Source organism: Bubalus kerabau, chromosome 23 (genome assembly GCF_029407905.1).
Source record: "Bubalus kerabau isolate K-KA32 ecotype Philippines breed swamp buffalo chromosome 23, PCC_UOA_SB_1v2, whole genome shotgun sequence".
Classification (NCBI taxonomy): Eukaryota; Metazoa; Chordata; class Mammalia; order Artiodactyla; family Bovidae; genus Bubalus; species Bubalus kerabau.
The window spans coordinates 1,390,019-1,416,216 of record NC_073646.1 but is presented as its reverse complement, the minus strand read 5'-3'; the positions used below and the strand labels follow the sequence as shown (position 1 = coordinate 1,416,216).

Here is a 26,198-nt window from a genome sequence, read left to right as displayed (position 1 = left end):
AAGCATTCCTGCACCATCCAGGGCAGGCATGCCAGCTCCAGGGCGCCGGCCTCATGGGACCGTCTGCAGTGGCAGAAGGGCCAGCGGACCGCACCTCTAGCCTCTGGTGTCCTGGGTTGCACTTCCCAGTTTACCTGCTAAACCATCGCTGGGCTCTGAGGAGGCACCAGCCACCTCTCAGAGCACAGCGGGGTCTGGGAAGGGACGTGCCCCCAGCCCAGGCCTGTGACGCTGCAGCAGCACAGGGACCCAAGACGGCCCTGCTTCCCGGGGCCCATCTGCGTGAGCCGCACTGTGGTGGAACTCAGGCCCTGATGGCCGCCCCCTGGCAGGTCTGCGGTGGAGCTGCTCTGGCAAGAGCCCCCCACCCGCCAGCAACAGCATTCCTCCAGGGGGAGATGTCCAGTGAGTCTGGAAGGTGTGGCCCCGGGCTGGGTGGACCTCCTCCCTGCCCTCCTCTTCTCCGCCAACCCCTGGCCCCATGAGAACTGGTCACTCTTTATCACACTTCCCATTCAGCTTACTGTGTGGTCCCCTCTCCTGACTGACGAAGTGTCAGCTCAGGACAGACCGCTGTCCAGCTGACTCCTCCCCCCGGGCCCACAGCACCTACACCTCTGGGGAAAGCCGACTCCCCATTGTCACGCAATGAACTATTTCACAGAGGCACCAGGAACATGGCAAGTACGTGTGTTCTGAGGGTTGGGAGGTAGAAATCACGCCTGATGTCAAACCTGTTGGACACTGGACTGAGTCACCTTTCACAACTACCAGCTCCGCTCACCCTGAGACAGTTCTGTGGACGCCGAGGGCAAGCCTCTCCTGGAGCAGGTATGAGGGGAAGTTCCCACCTGACATCTGTGTCCCGATCGTAACGAAGGCTTTGATGGCATGTTAACCCTCTCATCAGCGCCTTTCTTAGGGGACAGGTGGCTGAAATGGACATGAGACCCCCTAGATTTGCTGGCTGGATGCAGCCACACCCCAGTCTAGTCTTGGCCCCACAAAGCCTCGCAGAAGTGACCGTGGCTGCCCTGCAGCAGGCCCTCAACATGGAAAAGACCACCTCCGTGTCAAGAGACTTCAAGAGCGGGAGAATTAAGATGCGCGTATGTCCTCAAGTTCACTCTCAAACACAGAGATGGCAGGGCCCTGCTCGGGAAGTAAAATGACCTCCCGAGCCGGGCGGGCGGCCCGCCTAAGGCATGCGTGGAGCACTGGGCTGAACATGAGGGGTAGAGGGGGCCGGCGGGTCTCTGAGCCCCCTTATCCCCTGAAGCCCCTCACTGGGCACCTACAATTCCTCCTCAGTGCTGCCGGGGCCCAGGCTCCCTGTGAAGCTGCCCACCAGCCCTGTCCCTCACTTGACTGGGCGCTGGCTGGACCCAGCTGAGTGGGGCAGGAGGATGCACACGGTGGGCTGCTGTCAAGGGTCCACCAGGCCGGCTGAGGGGCCAATGGCAGGCCCGGGGGACGTGGACACGTGGCACCACCGCCGGTCAAGGACCCCTCCTCCAGGAAGTCCCCTGGAAGTCCGAAGCACAGCAGCACCAGGTGGTCCCGCACCTCGTCCGCGGGGTGGGGCTGTGGGGTGCGTGGCATGAGGGCTCGTCGCTCCAGGCAACAAGCTAGAGCGCCAACCTGCCTAACAGACATGCTGACGCACGCCAACCGCCCAAGCTGTTTCCTGCAACTGGAGGCCGTGAGGAGCCAGGGGCCGCCCCCGGGACTCCAACTTGGGGGTGGGCAGCGTTAGGCGGAGAGGGGAGCAGATGAGGAGGGGGACGGGCAAGCAGCAGCACACGCACATGGGCGGCAGAGCCCCTGGGGCGCCCGGCAGAGTGCCGACCCCGAGAGCCACTCCTGTCTGCACCCAGACCTAGGTCCCTTCAGGTTTCCCGATGCTGCTGCTGTGCCTCCACTGAAAACGTCTTTTGGTGAAATGCAAAGAGCATGTCCTCCTAAGAGCAGGCTCTCCTCCATGTGCTGGCGGTCCGCAGGCAAGGCAGGGCAGGGCGGGGGACTGGGTGGTGGCATGCACGTGGGGCAGCAGGCCGGGCGAGCACATGCAGGGCCGGGCGGAGGTGAGGCCGCGGCCCACAGGCCCGCTGGCCCACTTGAGGGAGCCCCCGGCACTCGGGCGGCACCTGGCCAGGGCGGCGGGCGCTGCGGGCCGGCGGGGTCTCCCGCGCCCGGGACAGACGGCAGGCCAGGCACCACGGGTTACCTATTCTTCTCGAGGTCGTTCAGGCGGGCAGAGAGGTCCTCCAGGCGGTTGATCTGCCTGTGGCACTGGCTGCAGTAAAACTCAAAGGCCTCGTCAGTGAGGATGCTGTGCAGCTTGGTGCTGAGTGGGTCGGCGCTGGAGGGGCGAGAGGTGCGTCTTCAGGAGGGGCTGGGCCGGGGCTGGGTGGGGTGCCGGCAGGAGGCCTCTGCTCACGGTGCAGAGGCCCTCGCCCCACCTCTGGGACTGCGCCGCCCCCCGTGCAGCGGCTGGAGCACTTCCTCATCAGGCGCTCAGGACGTGGGCGAGCCTGGCAGCTTCGTGGAGAAGCCAGCATTGTGACACCCGCATCCTCCACCCGAAATGTGTCTGTGTGAGTGCAGAGCATCAGCCGGCACCTCGCTTCCCGCCCTGTGGCCACGGCAGTGACTGTCTAGGGAGCGCCACAGCCAGGGCTGCGGGGAGGACGTCCCCTAAAAACTCAGAATCGTTACTGTCCCAGGAACTAACCACAGGGGCCTTCAGGGCAACGGGAAGTGCGGCCACGAGGACCCCAGGCTACTGGAAAGCGAAAGGGAGACATCAACTGAAGCACAGACGGCACCCTGCAGACGAAGCCGAGGACGCGGGTGGGCACGGAACCAGTGGAGGCACGTGCGCAGGGGCCTCGGCCGGGCCCTCGGGCCATGCCAGCAGAGCGCACCCCTCTCGGCACGTCCAAGTCCACAACCACCACTGTGGGCACAGGCAGAGAACCCCAGAACCAGGAGCAGGGGGACAGGGGGCTGACGGGGGCGGGCACGGGGATGGGCGCTTCCTCCAGGCCTCCTGCCGCCCGGAGAGGAAGCAGAGCTGGGAGGAGCCCGCCCGTGAGCCCAGGGCTGGCCCGCCAGATGCCACAGCTCAGTGTATCCAAGGCCGAACCTCGCCATCTGAGGACGCCAGGTCATTATAGGAAATGAATCCCGACAGCCGTCTGTGATGCAAACACCTCTCTCAGAGGCTGGTCAAAAGACACCAGCATCCAGCTACAAGAGGAGCACAGTCTGAAGACACGCAGGAAAACATGGAGAAACAGAAAACTCCGAGAGGAGGCCAGCCTCGGAGCTACTGCAGCCTCATCTGCGGCCGGTCGCGGTAAAAGGAGTCACTGGAAGCTCCTGTTTCCGGTGCAAGTAAAAGTGACGTTCACACTACACTGAAGTCTAAAGCATCCTGTCTATAAAAAATGCAGGGACTTCCTGGACTCCCAGCTCCCTCTGCAGGGGCACAGGTTCAATCCCTGGTCGGGGAACTGAGATTCCAAATGCTGTGTGGTGCAGCCAAAAAAATGTACAATGTGCATACCTTAACTGAAAAACACTTTATTGCTAAAAAATGCTCACCATCACCTGAGCCTTTAGGAAGATGCAATCGGTTCACAACAGTCACGTCGCAGGTTGCTGATCCCAGACTCCCACCATGATCATAATCATATCAAAGGTTTGGAATGCTGAGAATTTCCAAAATGTGACACAGAGATCCACGTAAGCACCGCCCTTGGGAAAGTGCAGGAGGGTTTCCACGGGCCTTCAGGGCGTACAGTACGCAGGGCGAGGCCCATAAGCACAGCACGACTCGGAGAGCTGAGCACAACGCTGGCGCTCACTCACACAGGACAGGCCACACACGTCACACGCACACACACGCAACACACACAGAACACACATGACGTGCACACAACAGCCCCCCCCCCCAGAACACATCACACACAGGACACACACGACACACACAGAACACACATGATGCACACACAACAGGCCCCCCCACAGAACACATCACACACAGAACACACGCGACACACACACACCACACGTGACGCACACACAACAGGCCCCCCCACAGAACACATCACACAGAGAACACATGCTGGACATACAGAGAACACACGTGACACACACACGACAAGCCCCACCACAGAACACATCACACACAGAACACACGCGACACACAGAGAACACACGTGATGCGCACACAACAGGCCACACGTACACCACACGCGTCACACACAGAGAACAGGCCACACACAGAACACATGCGACACACAGAGAACACACGTGATGCACACACAACAGGCCCCCCCACAGAACATATCACACACAGAACACATGTGACACACAGAGAACAGGCTACACATACACCACACATAGAACACACGCAACACACATGGGACAGGCTACACACAGAGAACACACGTGACACACAACAGGCCACACACACACCACACACACAGAACACATGCAACACACACAGAACACATCACACACACAACACACACGACACGCACAATACACATGACATGCACAGAACAGGCCACACATAGAACACATCACACACACAACACACACGACACACACAGAGAACACACGTGACACACCACACACATCACACACACAACATATGCAACACACAGAGAACAGGCCACACACACCACACATATCACACACACACACCACATGCGACACACACACAACACACGTGACACACCCAACAGGCCACACACACACCACACGCGACACACACACAACACACGTGACACACACAAAATAGGTCACACACACATCACCCACCGTGTCCCCTGCAGCCGTGGTCCCCACTGCAGAGGGTCTCTGGGGACAGCTCCGCACTGCCCTCGCCATAGTCCTCATCACACACACCACCCACATCACACACACGGAACACACGTGACACACACAGAACAGGCAACACACACACCACCCACACATCACACACTAGCACACACGCACTCTCTCACACACACAGAACACACATCACACACACACAGCCTGCCTCAAGCTTACTGCAAATCACAGCTCAATTCACAAGCAGCGCTGAGAAACACGCACAGCCAAGCATCCCCTGTCTGTATGCCTGGGGCTTGGCCTCGGCCTCTCAAACAGGGAGACGGGACCACGACGGGATGAGAGGAGCTGCAGCCAACATTCCCCACAACGGGAACCCTAATCTCAGTGGCACTGCTCAGCTACATCACAGGGAAGGAAACCAGCCTGCAAACAGGAGCCTTTACCTGGGAGTGAGGAAGGCGGGATCCCTGCAGCCGTGGTCCCCACCACAGAGGGTCTCCGGGGACAGCTCCGCCTCACTGCCCTCGCCATAGTCCTCGAAGTGCTCCTCACCACCTATAACCGCGACCACAGACTGGCCCTGCAGGTGGGACCTGTGGAGGCAAAGGAGAGTCAGCTGCCGCCTCGGAACCGAGCACCCCAGAGCTGCGGATGTGACCCGAGCCTCTGGTCGGAGCCCACGGCAACCACACATGTGAGTGGCGCCTATTCCTACATTCATGCTGGGAAAGATCAACTCAGGTGACTGACTTTGCCCATGGACTCCGCCTGGCCCAACCAACCCAACACCACCACGTCCATAACCAAAGCTTCATGGTCTGTGTCCTCCAGTCACAAGATGCCCTGGAATCTAGGGTTCACTGCACCCCAGCTCCCGCAGACACTCCTGGCCGGGGCTGGACCCCCTCCTCACCACAGCCCCCCCCACCCCAGAACCCATGAGCAGGCACTGGAGCTGCCCCTTGGGGGGCCCAGGGGTCATGGAGGTCGTCCATCCTCTGCCCAGACCCAGAGCCGCACACACGCAGCTTGGGCTCCACCGTGACCCAGCCGGGGGCTCGGGATCTCAGCCATCTCTGAAGAGCACCCTGAGTCTGCCTGCCACCTGCCAGCCACTGAAGCCAAGAAGGGATTCCTCCCGACAGCCACCCGATCACACAGAGCTGCTTTCTGTTTCTCCAGACGAGCTGCTTGTGTGTTCATGCGCCCAGACCCGGGACAGGAAGCTGCCTGCATGGCGAGAGGGACCCTGCCCGGCCTCCGCGGGTTGGACCCAGGTGCTCGGGGCAGTGAGCGGCGAGGCGCGTGTCCCCACGTCAGAGGGGACGTGCACCTCGTGCTGGGGGCCTGGGGCAGGCCGTGAGCACGGCACACACCACGACGACAAGAAAGACAGGTGACTTCAGCTCAGATGGGCATCCTGTCGCCGATTCAGGTATGTCTCACACTGAGGCTCACATGATGTCAGTGCGTCCTGATAGCAAGTCACTGCTTAGGCAGCACAACAGACCAAGGCTGGAAACTTCCAGAGAAAATCAAAGACCTCATAATGGTTTCCTGGGTTTGGCATTTCTCCAGCTTTGGTTACTTAACCCAGATGGAATTAAACAAACTTACCTGATTACCTTAAAAACACTGGTTAGGAAGCTGCGCTAAGGCAGTGCCCCAGCCCCACGTGCTGCATCCTAACCCTCTCTCCCCAGCCCCTGGGGAGTCGCGCAGGCTCCGTCCTCACACATGGGGCTCGGCCTGCGGCCCCCACAGCTGTCCCTCTGGCCCCAGCAGAACTGAGAGCCCACTGTGCACGCCTGACCGCCCCCAACCAGATGGCCACCCCCACCATGGCAAGCCAAGGAAGACTCCAGTAAATGCAGCAATAAACTATGTTCGAAGATTGGGAAGCCCATACTTCAAGATGCTGGTTCTGTCAAATAACCTGTGGACCCAGCACACACCTGCCCAGCCCAGCGGGTGCCCTCCCCAGAGACGGGCAAGCCGAGTCTGGGATCCACATGGACGCACCAAGGCCAAAGCAGCAGACAGCCCTGGAGAGGGGACTGGAAGTGCACACACCGGGACCACGCGGTGCTGACCCACGCAGGGCACACACGGCCGAGCGGGCTGGCCAGCACAGCACACACACTCGGCCACCTCGGGGGCCAGAGAGCAAAGAGGAAGCTTCAAACTGAGCCTGAGCCAATGGACGTCCTGACGCCTCTGTCTCCCAAGGATGGGAGACGTGACCCTGCCTCACAGCACACACAGGAGATGCAGAGCTGAGAACAGTGGCAAAACAATCAAGGTTTCAAACAAGTGCAAGTATCACTGCAGTGATGTGGAGTGAGCAGAGGCTGAAACAGCACAGGCAGCCAACCACAGACATGCCAGACGCCTCGAAGAATGAGCAGCTACCCCGAACGAGTGGCGGGGGCAACACGCTTGCAGCACACCTGGACAGAGGGGACCCCTGAGACCCAGCAAGGGCTCCAACCACTGAGGCCGGAGGACCTGGGAGGCCAGGTCTACCCATGCCTGTCTGCACGAGGCAACTGACACGGAACTGAGGAGCAGCACCCGCTCACTGTCTCATTTCTTGCGGACCAGCTTGCAGAGCCCGGCTGTCAACAAAGGGGCACCAGCCTACAGGGGAGAGGGTCTCCACGGGGCAGCGTGCCAGCAAGGCACCGCCCGTCAGGCTCCTGGGAGACCCAGGTGAGGACCGTCCATTCTGCGCCAGGACAGGACATGGAGAAGCAGACGATGCCAGGAGCTGCCAGGATGGAGCAGCCAGAGCCTGCGGGCAGCTGGCTGGCAGGGAGCCACCCAACGCTGCCTGAGACCATCCGACCCACAGTAACCCCTATAGCCGAGCCCGAGCCCCAGGCACACCCGGATCCGCGAGGACAAAGCCCGCATAGAAAGACATGACGCTTACATGAAGCAGCTTCATCCAGGAAACCTAAACTGCAAGCTGCCCCGGAGCCCAGGGCCACTGACAGGAGATGAAGGAGCTGCACACATTCCCACGGTGCGGCTGACAACAAGGACAATCCTCCCGGTGCCTCTGGCCAGGTGAGGACGTGCCCCGAAGAGCGCATCTCTCGCTGCATCATGAGAGGCAAGACCGTGACGACAAAGCCCCGACCGCCAAGCAAATCCCCCCCACGACTGCGCGTAAGCACCCAACGGGCAGCCTTGCGGCCTTTCCGGACGGACTTCGCAGGCTCAGGCTCCGCCGGGACCCCCCAAGGGCCCCACGACCCTGCCGGCTGGGCAGGCGGGTGGGAACAAACCTGCCGGTCAGCAGCAGCAGGGCACCATGCCCGGGCTCCTCCGTGGCGTCCAGGCACTCGGGTGGCACCAGAGTGCCCGTGTCCTCGTCTGTAAAGGTCTCACACTCGCTGTAGGTGCTCTCGGAGCCCATGTACGCGCTGTCCGTCACCTCGTTGGCCTAGGAGAAACGCCCAGAGTCAGTCCCGGCTGTGGAAGGGGCCTACAACAGGGAGCGTCCACGAGAAGATGACCCTCCTGCACTTTCAAGCAGAAACAGTGGCTCACGGCAGACTTCAGTGTGTTTTAAAGTTAGTTGTGTATGTAAACATGCCTCAAACAGACACAAGTGTCCCAGCATCCCAGGGTACACACCGGAGCCGGCCCTTTGTGGCCCCCGGCACTGGAATGACCCACCCTGTGAACTGACGTCCAACAGTCTAAGGACATGCCTTTTTCAATTTAAAAGTCCCCACCAATGACTACTACCTACGTGCAGACTACTGCTCTGAAATTCAATTACGTGGTCTAACCTCAAAATCTGAATTCATCAACTGTTGGATCAATTACATTCACTGGTTAAGGGCTACTTTCCCACTAAACACACCTGTTTTCACTCTTGTGGACCCCGCACCAAGTAGGTATCTGCAGACTGTCCAAATGAACTTACAGCCAGTACACAGGTTGCCTTTACTTCGTAACCTCAGCTTTAATCGAGGGGCAACCGGTTAGCAAAGCAGCCAAGCTTTCACGCTGGTTAACGATGGACAAATGAGTGAGATTTCAGAGAAGAGGCTGAAGGGGCTGCACTTTGTCCTTGGGCTCTGCCACGAGATTTGGCAGGGGCAGAGGGCCCCACATGGCTGCCCCCACACCCATGCCCAGTGGAGACCAGGTCTGGCCCCGTCTGCAGTCCACCAGTCGTGTGACCCGTCCACCAGCCGTGTAGCTGGTGAGCGTCCAAGCGGCGCCGCCTCAAGGAGAGAACGGGGGCTAGACGCGGCTTTCCCAAGGTCACCACCTCTCAGAATGTGGCCATCACATGGGCAGATGCGGGACAGCCTGAAAGGGGGCCTGTGTGCCAGCTGGTGCAGGGCAGCATGAGATGGGGAAGGCCCGAGGTCCCCACTGCAGGCCTTCCTCGACGCTCCTGTTCCCATACTTCTCCAAGTCCCAGGCGACTATGTAATCCAGGGTTCACTTCAAAACTGAAACCAGGGACTCCCTTCAAGAGGCCCCCACTGTGCTTCTCATGACCACTGAGTGACTGGCTCCGGGCTGAGCCTGCAGGCAGGCACTGTGGTGTCGAGGCTGGACCCACCGCCCGGGTCCAAGGGACAGCTGCCCGGGGCCCTCCTCAACCCCCACTCGCCCTCAACCGGAAGCAGGTGGGCCCACACACCTGAGACACGGGCTTCCCGCAGGGACAAAGTGTGACTCAAGGCCAGCACCCCAGCAGAGGCTCCTCTGGGCAGCAGAGCCCCGGTCCTCGCGGGCAGCTGCGTGCGCAGAGGCGGGGTGGGCTTGGTGCGCAGGCCTGACCTCCCCCGCATCGTGGCTGCAGCCTGAGTGAGCCTCCCTACTGGGGCTCGGCAGGACAGCTCAGGATGGAAGTCACCCCCCTCCCCCGCCAGCGCAGGAAGACCAGGCAGACGCTAATCCCAGCTGCCAGACAGAGAGGAGCACTCGCCCACCTTCCACGCTCCTTCTCACAGCAGGACCAGCCCCCAGGGCCCAGAGCGGCCCCTGGGCAGGAGGCCCTGGGGCTCCCGGAGGACCCGGGGCGAAATCTGAGGGGGGCTGAGGGGGCCAGGAGGACAGGGCCGCTAGTCTCCCCCCTGGAGTCAGGCTGCCCTGAATAAGCGTCACAAGCCGGATGTTTTCCAGGGAGGGCTGGTGAATCTGCCCTTAGGAGGCAGAAGCTGTGTGGGGTGGCCCTGCAGGAGCACAGAGGGGCTCGGAGTCCTGCCCCCGCAGCCCTGGTGCTGCCAGACGGGCCTTGCTCCGCCAGCTCACCTTCTAAGCCGCCAAAGAAACGACCATAAACTACTCGTCAGGATGAGTTCAAGGAAATCACAATGTGCCTGAGAACACTTGGCTGTTTCCTCACCAGGTAACAAACGCAGTGGGCAGGGAGCTTGCACGCACCGCCCCCCGCGAGGAGCTCTGGGGCGGCTAGGCCTGCCCAAGGCCCAGCCATCCGGCCACGGTCCCTTTGAGGGGAACCGGCGGCCGGGCCGAGCGTGGCTGGGGCCCTGCCTTCTCTTACCCTCAGACACCCGCCCGGCTGGCCGGCTCCACACAGCAGCTCCAGGAAGGGCGGGTGTGCAGACGGCCTTCCCATGGAACTGGGTGCCGGCACTCCGTCCAGCCGGCCGGCAGCTCCAGTGGCCTCCTACTGGCCGGGCGTGCGGAGGTTCTGTCTGTCCACCTGAGGGTCCATCACAGCCTCAGCAGTTGTTTAACCCGCTCCCAGACGCGCTCCATTAAACCTGCTCCGCTGGCTGGCAAGGGGGCAAAGTTCAGGAAATGCTTGCTGGGCTTTTAACAAACATTTCTCAAAACAGAGAAGCTTTTGTTCTTGCTCTTCTAGCCCTTCTGATAAGAGTTTGTACAAAAAGCCCATTTCCCCATCTTCTTATAAGGTTGGGAGTGGGAGGAGGGAGCCGGAGAAGGCACAGCAGAGCCCACTCCTATCCTCCCATACTCATCGCCAGTTCAGATAGAGGCCCGGCCCCTCCTGCGCCCCCTCCTGCAGGCGGAGTCCTCCACCACTCCAGCTGCTCTCTGCCTCAAGGGCTCAGATTCACACCCACAGCCGCCTTCTCCATCACAGAACCTCAGCGACAACCTGCACTCAGCCCCCGCCCCTTCTTAGAAACTCCACATCAGAAATTTTCTTCTGGGGAATTCTCTGGGGCCACTTTCACTGTCAAGGACACAGTTTCAGATCCTGGTTGGGGAACTATTAATAAGATCCCGCAAGCCACATGGAGAGGCAAAATACAAAAACAAAGAAACACCTTTCTCCTGGGAGCTCTGCTACAAGCTGGGGCCACAGGGGTGCTTGGGGAAACGCTGGGAGCCACGGACCCCCGTCACTGGCAGGAAAGGCCCTGGAGGAGCCCTCGATGTTACACACAGGGCACCCCTGACCAGCACTGCTGGACCCCACCAGAAAATCAACAAAAGGCAGGGGGTCTCCAAATGTGGTACTGGATGGTAATACACATCATCTTCACTCATATTCTTACAGGACCTATTAGGCTTACACGATTCAAAAGTTTAGGGAAAAAAAAAAACAGCTCTCTACAAGTCTCTGCTGCTACTGCTGCTAAGTCGCTTCAGTCATGTCCGACTCTGTGCGACCCCATAGACAGCAGCCCACCAGGCTCCCCCGTCCCTGGGACTCTCCAGGCAAGAACACTGGAGTGGGTTGCTATTTCCTTCTCCTATGCATGAAAGTGAAAAGTGAAAGTGAAGTCGCTCAGTCGTGTCCAACTCTGTGCGACCCCATGGACTGTAGCCCTCCAGGCTTGTCCGCCCATGGGATTTTCCAGGCAAGAGTACTGGAGTGGGTTGCCACTGCCTTCTCTGCTACAAGTCTCTGTAAAGCACCTAATTCCACTCCTCTCAAAATCACATCTAAAACCTTAAAAAGCAAAAAACACATGGAGGAACCTTTAAGGCCCGAAGCTGTGGATTCAACCAAGTCTACGAAAGCGTGAAAGGGCAAAACTATGGAGACAGTACAAGTTCAGAGGTCTCTGGTGCTGGTGGGAGGAAGGGATGAACCTGGGGGGCAGAGAGAACTCTTAAAGCGGTGAAACTACAACTGAACACCTACAGATCCTGCGCTGCCAAGACGGAGCCCTGATGGAACCCTGCGCTTCGTCGGTAACCACGTATCTATACGGGTTCCCTTCACAACAAGTGGGAGATGTTCAGGGCAGGGACACTGTGTGTGTGTGGACAGAGGCCAGGGTGGAGGGGGGTGAACCGGGAACTCCCTGTTACTATCTGCTTCATCTTCTGTAAACCTAAAACTGCTAGAAAAAAACGAAGCATGTTATTTCTTTTGAAACAACAACAACAAAAACTTAAAATATTCCCTCCTTGTTGAAAACAAATTATGATCTAAACACCTGAGCAGCAGTCCTGCTGCATTTTGTCAGGCTCCCACCCTCACCTTCTGAAGGTGACAAGCCCAAGGCGGGGCTGGCATGCCCACAAGTCAAAGCACCACCACGGAGGGAGGGTCGCGCCTGTGGTCTGCAAGGGGTCCACCCTGCAGAGAAAAGGGGGCCAGGGGCCGGACAACACTCCAAGCCTGCTCCATCAGGCTCCAGGAGGCAGCCCCAGTGTTGACACCTTTCACAATCTGGATCACAGAAGTCACTCTAGTTCCCTGGGGCATCTGATTTCCATAAACCAGAGGCTCAAAACAACAGGAATGTATTCTCCCATAGATGTGGAGGCAGAAGTTGGAAGCAAAGGTGTCAGCAGGGCTGAATTCCTCCTGCGGCTCCTGTGGAGGCCATGTTCCTCCAGCTCTGCCCCGTCCTCATACCGCCTTCTTCCAGTGAGCCCTCTCCCTTTCTCTTCCAAGGACCCTGGTCACTGGAGTCAGGGCCCACCCTACCCAGCATAATGAGCTCTGCAAAGATCTCGTCTCCAAATACGGTGACTTTCACGGCTTCCGGTGGACTTTTGGGGGCTACGATTCAACCCATGATGCACATGTGCACATAAAATACAAAGAATCAACAGAACACTCTAACTGAGATGCCAGAGAAGAACAGGATGGAAGACACTGGTGGCACAGCATACTCTGGGGTGTCAACAGGCAGGAGAGGTCAGCTGCTGGCCAACCAGGTAAGCCACCAGGGTTCCCTGGACGCTCAACGACAAGCAGCCTCTCCCGGCCCGAGCTGCTGTGCTGGGAGGCTCCAGGTGTTGGTCTTCCAGGGCCTTCCCAGACTCGCCACCCCAGGGTCCAGGGCTGAGGGTGGGCTGGACAGCTGACGTGTCCGGGCCTGCACGCCCTCCCTGTCCGACCACGCCGCCCCTCACAGCCAGCACTCATGCCCGCGGGCACCTGGTCCCCGCGCAGCACAACTGTTCCGGCTCCCCCGGTCACAGCCGGAACGAAGATACCAGTTGCTACTGAGTGGGGATGCACAGCAGGCAGTTCCTGTCCTCAGGGGCTCAGGCCTGGCTGAGGCTCTGGGACAGAGCTGTGAGGGCTGAATAGCTGCGGGTGGCCTGGAGGCCCAGGCTGGCAGGAAGTGAACCTGTGCCATTGAGGGCCAGTTTCTCAGAGCAGGAAAACAAGACACCAAGACTCCGTGGAGGGCAGGGGTCCTGTGGGCCATCGGCACTCTGAGGGGCTCTCACTTGCCAAGGAGCCAACGCCTAGAGGGTCAGGGTATGGCCTCAGGCCCACCCTCTCCCCACACCCCACCCCGGGCAACAGCAGGCTGAGGGGCTGCCACAGCTGTGTTTTTAAAAAGGAAATTCCTCGGGAATTCCCTGGTGGTCCAGTGGTTAAGACTCCAGGCTTCCGATGCAGGGGGCATGGGTTTGACCCCTGGTAGGGGAATGAAGGTTCCCACGTGCTGTGTGGCCAAAACAGAAAAAAACTGCAGATGGAGCCACTGGGGCCCTCCCAGCCTCTGCCCCCACCACCCCGGTGATGAAGCTGTCTGGTCTCTGTGGCTCCATTCACACACCTTCTCCCCACACTGCACGTGTGCTCAGTTGCTCACTCGTGTCCAACTCTGTGACCCCGTGGACTATAGCCAGTCAGGCTCTCCCTCCCATGGGACTCTCCAAGCAAGAATACTGGAAGGGGTTGTCATTTCCTTCTCCAGGGGATCTTTCTGACCCAGGAGTCAAACTAGAGTCTCCTACTAATTAGATACAGCTAATCCTGCATTCGGAAAAGGCAATGGCACCCCACTCCAGTACTCTTGCCTGGAAAATCCCATGGACGGAGGAGCCTGGTAGGCTGCAGTCCATGGGGTCGTGAAGAGTGGAACTCGACCGAGCGACTTCCCTTTCACTTTTCAGTTTCATGCATTGGAGAAGAATATGGCAACCCACTCCAGTGTTCTTGCCTGGAGAATCCCAGGGACGGGGGAGCCTGGTGGGCTGCCGTCTATGGGGTCGCACAGAGTCAGACATGACTGAAGCGACTTAGCTAATCCTGCATTGGCAGGTAGATTTTTTCCCACTGAGCCATCTGGGACGCCCTCTTGGGGGCAGGGGCTGAAGGCAGCAAGATGTAAGTCAAGCGTCCCCAGGCCCATTTTCTGGGTCTAGGGACGTTTTTGATAAAACAAGGTCCTCACCACACATCCCGGTGGCCTGGCAGAAGGGCCCAGCAATGACACAGGAGGGCCTGCCCCTGCTGACCCCAGGCCCCAGGGGCCCTCCTGCCATCAGCCTCAGGTGCAAAGTGTGGAGAGCAGACCCCTGCTGACCACCGGGCAGTCACAGTGCCCCCTGCCTGCCCTGCACGGCGCTCCCCAAGGACCACCGAGTGACACAGGGTTTAGGGTGCACAAGGCAGGAGGGTGTGTCCATCAGACTCCCTCTCGGCTTTCCCAGGAAAACCACTTGCCTCAAAGGTCACGAAGTCATCGAACTCCTCGGGGCAGGCAGGCAGCTCCTCGTCGGGGGCAGGTGTGACACCGCACAGCGGGCTGTCGGGATCTGCGGGAGAGAGGAGACGGCTCAGCGGCGGCCCCAGGCACCCCCATGGTGTCACAGGGACGGGCACACGGGGCGGACCTGGGAGAGAGGAGACGGCTCAGCGGCGGCCCCAGGCACCCCCACGGTGTCACAGGGACGGGCACACGGGGCGGACCTGGGAGAGAGGAGACGGCTCGGCAGCGGCCCCGGGCAGCCCCACGGTGTCACAGGGACGGGCACACGGGGCGGACATGGGAGAGAGGAGACGGCTCAGTGGCGGCCCCGGGCAGCCCCACGGTGTCACAGGGACGGGCACACGGGGCAGGCATGGGAGAGAGGAGATGGCTCAGCAGCAGCCCCGGGCACCCCGGCGGTGTCACAGGGAAGGGCACACAGGGCGGGCACGGGTGGGGCCAGCGTGGCCGTGGGAGGCGCAGGCGGGAGGCTGCAGGCAGTGCGGCCCCTGGAGCCTTGGCTTCGTGCCAGCTCTGGTTGGAGGGGGGGCCTGAATGGCAAGAGGGTCCTTCCTCACAGAGTTGCTGTGCTGTAAGGAGAAGGCGGAGGACACGGAGCTCTGCGGCGCTCTCCAGCTCGAGAAGGAACGAGGTGCCAGTCTCCCTTTCCATTAGTTCATTTATTTACTTATTTATTTTAGCTGCACTGTGTGGCTTCGGGAGCTCAGGTCCCCAATCATGGAGCGAACCTGGGCCCTTGGCACCGAGAGTAAGGGTCCTACCCGCAGGACCACCAGGGAAGTCCCGGATGCCGTATTTTCCTGCAAGGGTCGGGTCAGGAGATAACGTCTGTCCAGCGTGCCAGACTCGCACGGCTTTCATTTCCCCTTTTTTTATTTTATCGTCTACAACATGTTTTATTTTATAATGAGTCTCAAGAAAACTCCATCACATCACGCTGGGTTACACTGATGTCAGCAGAGATCCCACTTTTCTGACAGGACCCCACAGTAGCGACCCTCCTGAAGGAAACGCCCTGCCCCCCGCCCCCAGCTTCTGAGCAGCCCAAGCCTGTTCCAAGGAGCAGGCATGATGCCCTTGTTTCTGCAGCCGCCCTGCAGAGACATCCCGACATCATGACAAACATCCACCTGGTCTTTGTCCCCGTCCCGGCACAGAGCTCCGAGAACCCGGGATTTCCTGAGTGGAGGGTGAGAGGAGCTTCTTTTGTGCATAACAAGCCCCTTCAACCTCACCTGGGTTCACACCACTCAGGTGACTCTCAGAGGACGGGGGCTGGTTGCCAGGGGACTCTACACCCCACCCTTGACCTCTGACCTCCTGGGACAAGGAGGGAGTGGAGACACAGGTAATCTCCCAAGGTCAGGGGTTAACCAGTCCCGCCCATGGAACGGAGCCTCCACTCATACCCCGGACGGAGGGGGTCAGGGAGTTCGGGCTGGGAGCACCCACAGGAGCCAGGAGGGTGGCACGGCCCAGACGCCCCCACGTCAGGCCCTGCCCCGCGGACGGACCCGGCGCCCCGCTGCTCACGACAGGGACTGGGCAGCAAAGCACCTGCCAGGGCTCTGAGCCGTTCTAGCAAGCATCAGGCCCAGGAAGGGCTGTGGGGACTTGGGCCTACGGTCAGGCCAGGGGGAAGGCAGGGCCGCCGGCACCCGCAGGGGCCTGTGCTCACTCTGGGCGGTGGCTACCGGAGAGCTGCTCCTAAGGAAAACCCACACGCAGGGCGTCGAAGCTGTGAGCACAACACAGGTGCCAGCAGTAACTGTCCACACACGCCAGGCCGGTGCTGAGTGTGTGTCACATGACCCGAATGCCCCTGAGGCCAACTGCACCAGCCAGTCCCCGACATGCCTGGGCAAGGATGCTGGGACGTCAGCACCAGCCTCCTGAATCAGGGGACGCTCTTCTCCGGCATCTGGACCTAAGTCATCTGGACCGCAGCCAGGCTCTGAGGTCCGTGGCCTGGGGTCGCGGGACTGCCTGGGGAGGGGCCCTTGGCACAGAGCAGCGGCAGGACCATGGTGCCACTGCTTCTGCAGAGCCCTCAGGCTGAGCGGAACAGTCACGCTTCCCTTGACAGCCTGGCAGAGCCAAGCGTCTACAGGTCCAGTCACTGAGGCGTACTGAGGTGTCCCCGCCAACTCAAGGCCCAGCACCCCTGGGGCTCCCGTCAGAAGAACCGAGGCACGTCCACTGCTGCTGCTTGTGCCATCTTCCCAAGAGAGTCACCAGCTGCGGCGGCACCTCGGAGTGGCAGGCTGGACCCAGGCCCTGCGCTGGCCGGCCTCCAGCCCCGGGGCCCCGTTTGGAGGCCTGGTCTCCAGAGCAGGTGACGAGCGGCAGAACCATAGCGAGAGGGTTTCCGTGGACCGGGGAGGGAGAGGACTGCTTCCCAGCGCAAAGCTAGAAAAGGCTAGGCTGACACTTCCTGTCTTCCCACTTTCAAATGTTAAGTCTTGCTTGCACTTTCAAAAACCAAACAGAGGATCTAAAACTTTCAGAGCACAGCCAGTCATGAAGCCACGGTGGACGTGGACTCAGATTCCAAAGATAGGTGCTGCCCCCGAGGTGGAGGGGACGTGAACACAGTGGGAGTTTCTACAAGCTGGATGGGAACTCAATATGGTTCTTTATCAGTTTTCTCTACAGAACTAAAACAAGTCTCCATCAGAGCCTGGCGGGGGGACGAGCTAAGCAGTGGCCCATTTGGAACACCCTCCTCAATCTTGTTCTATTCCTGAAACGAGGCCTGTGGCGAGGACAGAAAACTCCTGTGCTTTTCTGCAAAACTGGGTCAGTACACGGAGTCAGCGCTCCGTGCCGGCCACAGGCCGCACGTCTGACAGACGCACCCACAGCCGTGACGGCCCCGGCAGGACGGCCTGGGGTGAACTCTGGCTGAAAGCAGGCTGGGCGAGCACACTCCCCGTCTCCCTGTGAGTTAACAATTTCAAAAGCGTCTCTGACCTGCTTTTATTCTATTTTTATTTTCACTCTCCATTCCCAACAAAAGCTAAATGATGACGTCAGACTACCAAAGAGGCAAGGAAAAGCAGGGGGAGTTCCTTGGCGGCCCAATGGATTCTCCACGGTTCTACTGCCGGGACCCAAGTTCAACCTCTGGTCGGGGAACTGAGATCCCAAAAGCCACTCAGCCAAACAAATAAAGGAACAGCAGGGCCCACAGCCTGACCCGCCCAGAAGGTCCCCACAGCCTGACCCGCCCAGAAGGTCCCCACAGGCAGGGACGACATCCCCACCAGCAGGGACGGCGTCCCCACCAGCACGGCCCCCGGAGGCCTGGCCCCGGCTCGCTCCGGGAGCTGAGGTGCTGGCCGCTCCCACACCTCCTGAACAGCTGGGACCACTCTGGCTGCTCCCGCCCAGTCATGGGTCTTTCAGGAGCACATTCGGACTCCTGAGGTCCAGGGTGGGGGCCTCGCAAGTCACGAGCCCCCAGGAATTCCTACAGCAGAACTTGCTCCCTTTATTGCCACCCGTGGGCCATCAGAGCAGAGCAACAGAATTGTGGACAGGGCTCAGAGAGAGCCCCAGAGCCACACAGAAGGCTCTGGCACCATCGCTTGCTGGCCAGTGTTTGGGGCTCCTCCCTGCCTATGCAGCGGAAGCCCCAGCTGGAAGGCGTGGAGATGCCAAGCTCCTCCCAGCCCCTTTGACCCTTGGCCCGGGGAACCACGATGCATCACCCCTGTCGGTAAATTACAGGATGCATCCCGCCCACAGGTGGGGCCGGTGCCCGGTAGGCAGTGGCTGCTCCTTGGTCACCCACAGTGGGCCTGAGGAGTGGACTGACCTCCCACCCGAGGCTAGGAGATGAACCGCGCCACAGGCCAAGAGTGGCCAGCAGGTGCTCAGCACGGCTGTGTCCCTCGAGTCTCCCGAGCTCCAGGAGGTCTGCCCTGTGCCCACAGGGCAGCGTGGTGCTGGTCTCCAGTCACCTGAGCGCTCAGCTCTTTAATCACTGCGACTACGCACACACTGGCCCCGCTGGCTGAGCCCCTCCAGAAGCACGCTTCCCCTGCGCTGCACCTTGTTTTTCCTGGCGCGAGCGACCGTTTTCTGGTGTCCCGGGCGTGATCGTATGCTCCCACCGCCTTCCCACCCCTAGACCCTCAGACGAGCTGCAAAGGCTTCTCCCGTGACCCACCAGTCCTGGAGCTGACTCCTGTCACCTTCAACTTACAGCCAACATGTCCCGTGGGAGTGAAGGCAAAAAGAAGCTGCTGGAGACAAACACCAGCAGGACCACCGCCCTCTAGGACACGTGACCTCCCTCCCCACTGATTCCAGGACCCCAGGGACCAAGCCCATCCAGCGGCTGCAGCCCTATACACAGAGACCCCTGACACCGCGTGCGGGGCTCCAACGAGGGGTACACGTGAATCTGGGCACACTGCACAGGTCCCAGAGCCCTGACAACGCGTCCCAGACTTGGACCTGATGTCACTAGGAGGTTCATTATCAGGGGCCCACACTGCAGAGACTGTGGTCCATCACGTGGGGGCAGACACTGGAAGCAGACTGCTGTCATCGCCTGGGGGGCACTGGAGACGGACTGCTGTCCATCGCCTGGGGGTGGACAGGTAAAGCACCTAGGCACACAAGCGAGCGTAGCTCACACTGGGGAGCCCTGACATGCAGCAGCACCTGTGGGTAGCGAGCGTTACAGGTGGGTAACGCCGACGCTGCAGCACAGCTGATGGTGTGTTTATGAGAAGCCCACAGCGGCCAGGCTGACGTGTGCTGATGGAGACCAGCTGAGGAGGCGAGGCGGGAGGGCAGGGTCTCGGCAGGCTGGCAGAGAGTTGTCTGGGGGCGGGGAAAGCTCTGGGCAGGGGTCTGCACCCGCCGCGGGAGGATGTCACCATTCACAGAAGGGCTCACTGAAGATCTGTGCACGTCTCTAATGGAGAATTTGTACCCCAAAGGAGACTGCAAACCACTGCCAAACTCTGGGTAATGAATGACACACAGGACCCGGTGACTGCGGGAGTGCATGGTGGTGAACCGACCTAAAACCCATCCCACTGAAACAAAGAGATGGACAGGTGGGCAGGTGGACATGCGACGCTGCCTGCAGACTGCGGACAGCAAATACACAGTGGGGGGGTGCTCACTGTGGATCTTGCAATGTTTTTGTATGTTTGGTTTCCATAAAGACTTCCGGGGGCGGCAGACGCATGTCCAACACTACAGATGAGTAGCTGAGCCAGGGAACCCTGGAGGGCGGGCCATGAGGGGCAAAGATGGGAGTGGGGGCCTGAAGCTCAGCAGGGGAGCTGGGGCTAGGGGTCGCTAACAGGGAGGCAGGGGGGAGAGAACGAGGAAGGGGGTAGGCAACTCACCTCCATTCCTGATCGCCTCAATCCCCCGGTAGAAGTCTTCGAAGCTGATCACGCCGAGCCCACTGGGATCCAAGTACCTCGTGAGGTCCGTCACCTGCAACGGCCAAGCGAGCAGGTTACCCGAGCTGTCACTCTGCATGTGGCCGTCCCCACGCTCAGAGGAGCAGCCAGCTTACGAGGGGCGGCGCTGAGGAGTCGGGCCGTCCGGTCCTCTGACAGGACTGCCAGCCACAGCTCCAGCCAGGGCCTGGGCCTCCTCTGGGCAGGCGCCGCCAACAGGACCCAGGGCCACGACCCGCAGCCCAAGACCCTGCGTGCAGGCTGCCACTGCGCTTCCTGGGTGCTCTGCCATCCCGGCACAACTGCAGCCAATCACACAGCAGAGGCCAGCGCCGCCACAGGCCTCCCAGCAGACACCTTGGTAAAGGGACCCCAGGAAGCAGACGGCGGACATCAGAAATGACAAAGAAGCTGGACGATGCACACGCGACACTCCAGAGAATGAAAGTCCCCTAAAAGAAGGCAAGTTGTTTTGAAGTATAAACTGGATTTCATCAAAATTTAATACTTTTGCTTTTTAAAACACACCATTAGACAACACTGCCAATCAACTATCTTCCAAGAAAAATTCATTAGAAAGACACTGGGACTTTCCTGGTGCTCCAGTGGTTGAGAATCTAACTTTTAATCCAGGGAACACAAGTTTGATCCCTGGTCCGGCAACTAAGATCCCACACGCCTCAGGGCAACTAAGCCGGAGGGCTGCTGCTAGAGAGACGTCCACAGGCCACAGCGAGGACCCAGAGCAGCCGAAATAAACAAGACAAAACCATACTTAGGAAAAGTTCCCTAGAATTAAAAAATAGCTTTTAACGACATAATTGTTTTTTCCTTGAGATTTTACTTCATTAAATTATTATTTTTATTGAAGTGGAGTTACCATGTTTCAGGTGCATATCGAGAGAATATACTGAGTACCTACAAGTATCAACTCCCAACCCTAAATGTCTCACCTAAGACTTACTCTGGTATATTTCTTAGACTTTAAAGGAAAAGGGAAGAAACCCTTTGAATATGCAAAAAACCAAGGATTTATACTTTGGCCACCTGATGTAAAGAGCTGACTCCTTGGAAAAGACCTGATGCTGGGAAAGACTGAAGACGGGAGGAGAAGGGGACGACAGAGGATGAGATGGTTGGATGGCATCACCGACTAAATGGACAGGAGTTTGAACAAACTCCAGGAGATGGTGAAGGACTGGGAAGACAGGCATGCTGCAGTCCATGGGGTCGCAAAGAGCTGGACACAACTTAGTGTCTGAACAACTATGATCAAAGCCACACATGCCAACACTACAGGGGGTGTGACCAGCAAAACCCAATCCAGGGACCCTGACAAACGGGACCTGCTGTCTTCAAGAGGAGAAGACTCACTAGGAGACTCAGGAGACACACCGACCTGCCCCACCACGCGGGGACTTCTTGCATCTGACCTCAAAGTTTAAAAAATTTTACTCTCATTTAAAAAATAATTAGAAACTTGAATACTGACTGATCCAGGACACTGAATACTGACTGAATACTTGATGATGTTAAGGACCGGTGGTTAATCTTTACAGGTAAGACAATGGTATTTCAGTAATTTTCCCAAGTGTACTGCTTTTTGATACACACTTACTGCACTATTCCGAGGCTAAGGCACACATGTGGTTACACGTGGGGCGGGGGCGGGGGTGGGGGCACCAGGGAGGCACCACACAGCTCTCTCTACTGAACTCTCCCAAATGAAAATAAGAAAGAAAAGGAGAAGACGAGCAAGAAAGAGAGGGGAAAGATGGGGGAGGAGAGCATGGGAAGGCGGAGTTGGTCAGCCAGGGAGAGAGTGGACCTCGGACCACACGGAGCTGCCCGTGGACAGGGCACCCTCAGGGAGGGTGCAGGCCGGGAGGGCATCCGGTGTGCTGAACCCACCCGCCCACGCCACCACAAACACCGCTCTGCGCAGGGCAGGCTGGGGGCGCTGCCACTTTCAGCCTTCCCCCACTGTTGACCTGCAGGGCGGGGACCACCTCGAGCCAACTGACCCGCAGCCCAGGATCCCCCGCCGTCCCTCTACCATAGGGCCCACGTGTCCCTGAAACAGTGGCTTGGAAGTCCACTCAGCAGGTGACTTCCTGAAACCACGGAGTCTGAGTCCCCACTCAGTACCTCACTCAGGCCTTGATGTCTGGGGAGCGCCTTGCTGGGGGCCTGAAATCCACCAGTGCCAATCTGCTTTAGGATTCCTAAGAATTTCAACCATGAAGCTACAACTGAACACAAAGTACCAAGATTTTCCTTAGGAAACATTAACCAGTGTTTTAAAACAACTGTTAATTATTTACCATGTTAGAATAAGCTCCTGTTGAGTTGAAGCAGGCATTTGCTGAAGTCCACTTTATTTTTCTTCAAAATCTGGAGGATAAATCAACATCCATGGGGCTGATGATTTGGGGGATGGTTCCAATTCTCCAAGGCCAAAGTACTCCATTTGGAGGTTTCAGGGGAAAAAACAAAAACAGGCCTGGAAATTAAGAACCTGCCCTTTCTGCACATAAGAGACAGAAAACCAAGCCCAGCGACGTACACCCTATCCAAGCCACCCAGCACCTCCCTGGGCAAACAGACATGGGAAGCCACAGAAACATCCACAAGAGAACCCTACTTTGCACCCAGCTGTAGGCAGACAGACTGGCTCCCACATGATTCTTCTAACATGAGAAATTTACTGGCAAATCATACTGCTTCTGCTGCAGCTGTGCAGACATGCGTGCGTGCTAAGTAAGTCCCTTCAGTCATGTCCAACTCTGTGCGACCCCATGGACTGTAGCCCGCCAAGCTCTGCTGTCCAGGGGATTCTCCAGGCAAGAATACTGGAGTGCGGTGCCTGTGAATGCTGTGCCTGCCTCCAAGGGATCTTCCCCACTCAGGGATCGGACCCGAGTCTCTCACGTCTCCTGAATTGGCAGGTGGGCTCTTTACCACATGCCGCCTGGGAAGCCCTGTGCAGACAGAATCTCAGGAGAGGACACCAGGTCATCTTCCCCACTCACTGCTCCCTCCAGCCACAGAAGCACCGGGAAGCTCGCCCTCTCTCCTGCCCCTCTGGTTACTGCTGTCCCTGAATCGTAACACTGACAGAACAGCCGTCTTACCGGAAGCAGCTCAACCTAAACTAACACTGACAACACTCCAGCCTGCAAAAGCAGAATCCTTCCAAGTGCACATGGAACTTATCAAGACACAGTGCAGGCTGGACCGTAAAACAAGTTTCAGTCGATTCAGGTCTCAAGACCATTAGGGAATATAAATCCCACTGCAACGAGGTCCACGTGTGTCTGTATGGCCAGAACGTAAGACGGCTGCACACGCACACCAGGTGTCTGCAGGGTGTGGAGGAAGGCCGCTGCGACTGGAAAATTTCACAGCCAGTTTGGAAAACTCTGGAGATTCCTCAGGTCAGCCTAACTCCTACACACCATCCAGCCATTTCACTTCTAGGTATGCTCAAGAGAAATGAGAGCAGACGAACACACTCATACATGAAGGGTTACAGACGCCTGATGGGTGACAGCCCATGGTGACAGCCCAGACGTCCATCCACTGAGAATGACCGTAACGTCCACCCATTGAGAATGACCGTCTCTCCAGGGGCATCTCCGGAGCAGCTGCGTGCACACAGCGGCTCTCCCCGCTGCCTGGAACGTCTCTGAGCCACCCAAGGTGAGCCACCCCTGCACCCGAAGGCCACCTGCCTCTGCAGCTGGAGGGGTGACCCTAGATCACCTCTTATGAACCAACCACCCCTGGTTTAAGAGGGAGGGCTTAGAAAATTCTGGAAGGGAAGCATGGTGCCGGTCTCAGATAGAAAGGTCATTCCTCATGCCCTTGAGAGGCGTCTGTGCATAGACGCAGATGCTGCAATGTCGCAAGTCGTGTCCGCCGTGGACGGAGGGCAGCCACTCAGCGCCCAGCTGAAATCATCCACCAGCGGCTCCTCTCGACACACTCCAGGACGGGGGCCTCGGAAGCTGCTGCCCCTGCATCTGACGTCACCAAGGCTCTGGGAGCTCGCTGTCCGCCTAGCTCAACACCAAGAGGATCTTCCTGGTGTGGGAGGCGGGGGTCAGGGAGGCCAGGCTCCGGGGCAGGGGCGCCTCCAGCCGCTTCAGGGGACGCAGCCGTCTTGACCACATTATATCTGTTAACAGCTTTACGGACATACAATTCAACAACTTAAAGGGTACAATTCAGTGGTTTCTAGTATATCCATAGAGCTGTCTCTGTGTCATTTTAAAGACAATAAAATATTAAAACGCATGTGAGAAAACTCGGGAAAACAGTCGAGCTTTATGCAAACATGCTGAAAAGATACAACTATTTACAGGAGTGGCAGAGGATACGTCTGCTCCTCTCATGCACCCCGTTAATCAGGGCGAAGAGGGGGCACTGCTGGAAACAAAGGTTCCCACTCAACCCTGCATGTCAGTCCCCAGGAGCAGTGCTGTGGGCCCCCCACGAGGCTACCAAAGGGTCCCCCACGAGGCTCTCCTCTGACCCAGGACGACCAGGCCCTGCTCCCGGCCATGTGAGGGCAGCATGCCCTCTGGCCTAACTGGCAGCCCTCTGCACAAAACAGAAGGGGAGGCGTCATTCCTTACAGGACACCTCTGGACCTCTAACCCAGGCCCAAGACTAAGGAGGGAGAGAAGCAACAGACAGTTATCAGGCGCAGGTGTGCACAGGTACACAACTTGGCAGTCACAGGGCTGTATGCTGGGGCCGGGCAGACCTGCCTCCCTCCCACCCTACTCTGTCCAGAAGCCCCTGTCTCTGTTCTACTCCCAACAGTTTATTTTGGGGGTCACTGCCTTCACATGAAACTAGTGTGCTCCTGGAGGCGCTTCCTGGCTTGTCAGGTGTACACGCTGCACCTCGGCCTCCCGTGGTCAAAAAATGTGAATGCCACACCCGCCGGCCCCACCCCAAGTCCAGCCAGGCCCTCTGCAGCGCTCACATCCCGGATAATGTCAATCCCGCTGGACAGACGCGTTTCAAAGGCCCCACTGCCTTCCTTACCTAACCTCCTCCCCGCTTAGCAGCCTCCTCGGTTCCCTGCCTCCAGCATCTGCACACCTACTGCTCCGTCAGATCCCCAGCCTCGCCCGCACCTCGGTTTCCTCGGGTCCCCTCACCCACGCCCTCCGTCTCAGCACCCCTCACCTTAGGGCGGCGCGAGCAGGGTGTGCGGTGCGCCCAGAGCCCCTGCCCCTCACCCTCAGCAGCCTGCCTGCCCTAATGCTTTGGGCGGAGGCTGTTTTCACCTCCTGCTCTCTGCTGACAGGATGCACCGAGCTGGATAGGGACACCTTCCACTCACAGAAAGAGCCTGCCACCTGGAGGCGGTCCGTGTGCTCAGCCTGGCTCCTCAGGTCTAACACCACCAGTCAGTCCCGCGGACCCTTCCCTTTCCCCTCACCTTTCATCTCCTAGTCTCTTTGCCTTTTGAAGAACCTTCTGCCAGGTATTCTTGACTTGATCTTCGCTTCTAATTTCTTATTTAAAAAGATGCTTTTATTCCATTTTTAACTTCGGAGGGTGTGTTCCAGTTCTCTGAATGCGATACCTTATTTAATCTGACAATATAACTCGTGTCATTTTCCAAGTTTTCTTCTGCTCTTTGCACTGACCCTATTCCCTTCAGGCGCCTTCTGCTTTTCTGTTCTTGGTCTGGGTCCTTGACCATCCATTTATACGTAAAAATGGTCACTAAAGAGCCGACAAGCCAGAGTGGCTCACTGGGGGGCCTGACCACAGGTGTCCCGGGCAGAGACCTGGCTGCAGGACCGGACGCTGTGGGGACAGGGTCCTGAGAGGGCTTGGGAATGCGATGCGACAGTCCCATGCGTTCCCTGTCGCAGGCAGCTGGCCACAAGAAGGAAGCCGCTGGGTGGTGAGGGCCACGTGGCTGGACCTGAGGGTGGCCACTGGGACCCAA

General features: G+C 58.6%; 1 protein-coding gene across 2 annotated transcripts in view; it reads right to left on the bottom strand.

Annotated features, from left to right (window-relative positions):
• Window positions 1–26,198, bottom strand: part of RAB11FIP3 (RAB11 family interacting protein 3) — a 59,902-nt gene that overhangs the window by 11,813 nt on the left and 21,891 nt on the right. For both annotated transcript variants that reach the window (XM_055562553.1, XM_055562555.1), the window contains exons 2-5: window positions 20,162–20,255; window positions 14,744–14,835; window positions 8,142–8,299; window positions 5,292–5,441 (exon numbers count right to left, since the gene is read on the bottom strand). In XM_055562553.1, the coding sequence (XP_055418528.1) occupies window positions 5,292–5,441; window positions 8,142–8,299; window positions 14,744–14,835; window positions 20,162–20,255 (494 nt within the window). The remainder of the gene's footprint in view (window positions 1–5,291; window positions 5,442–8,141; window positions 8,300–14,743; window positions 14,836–20,161; window positions 20,256–26,198) is intronic.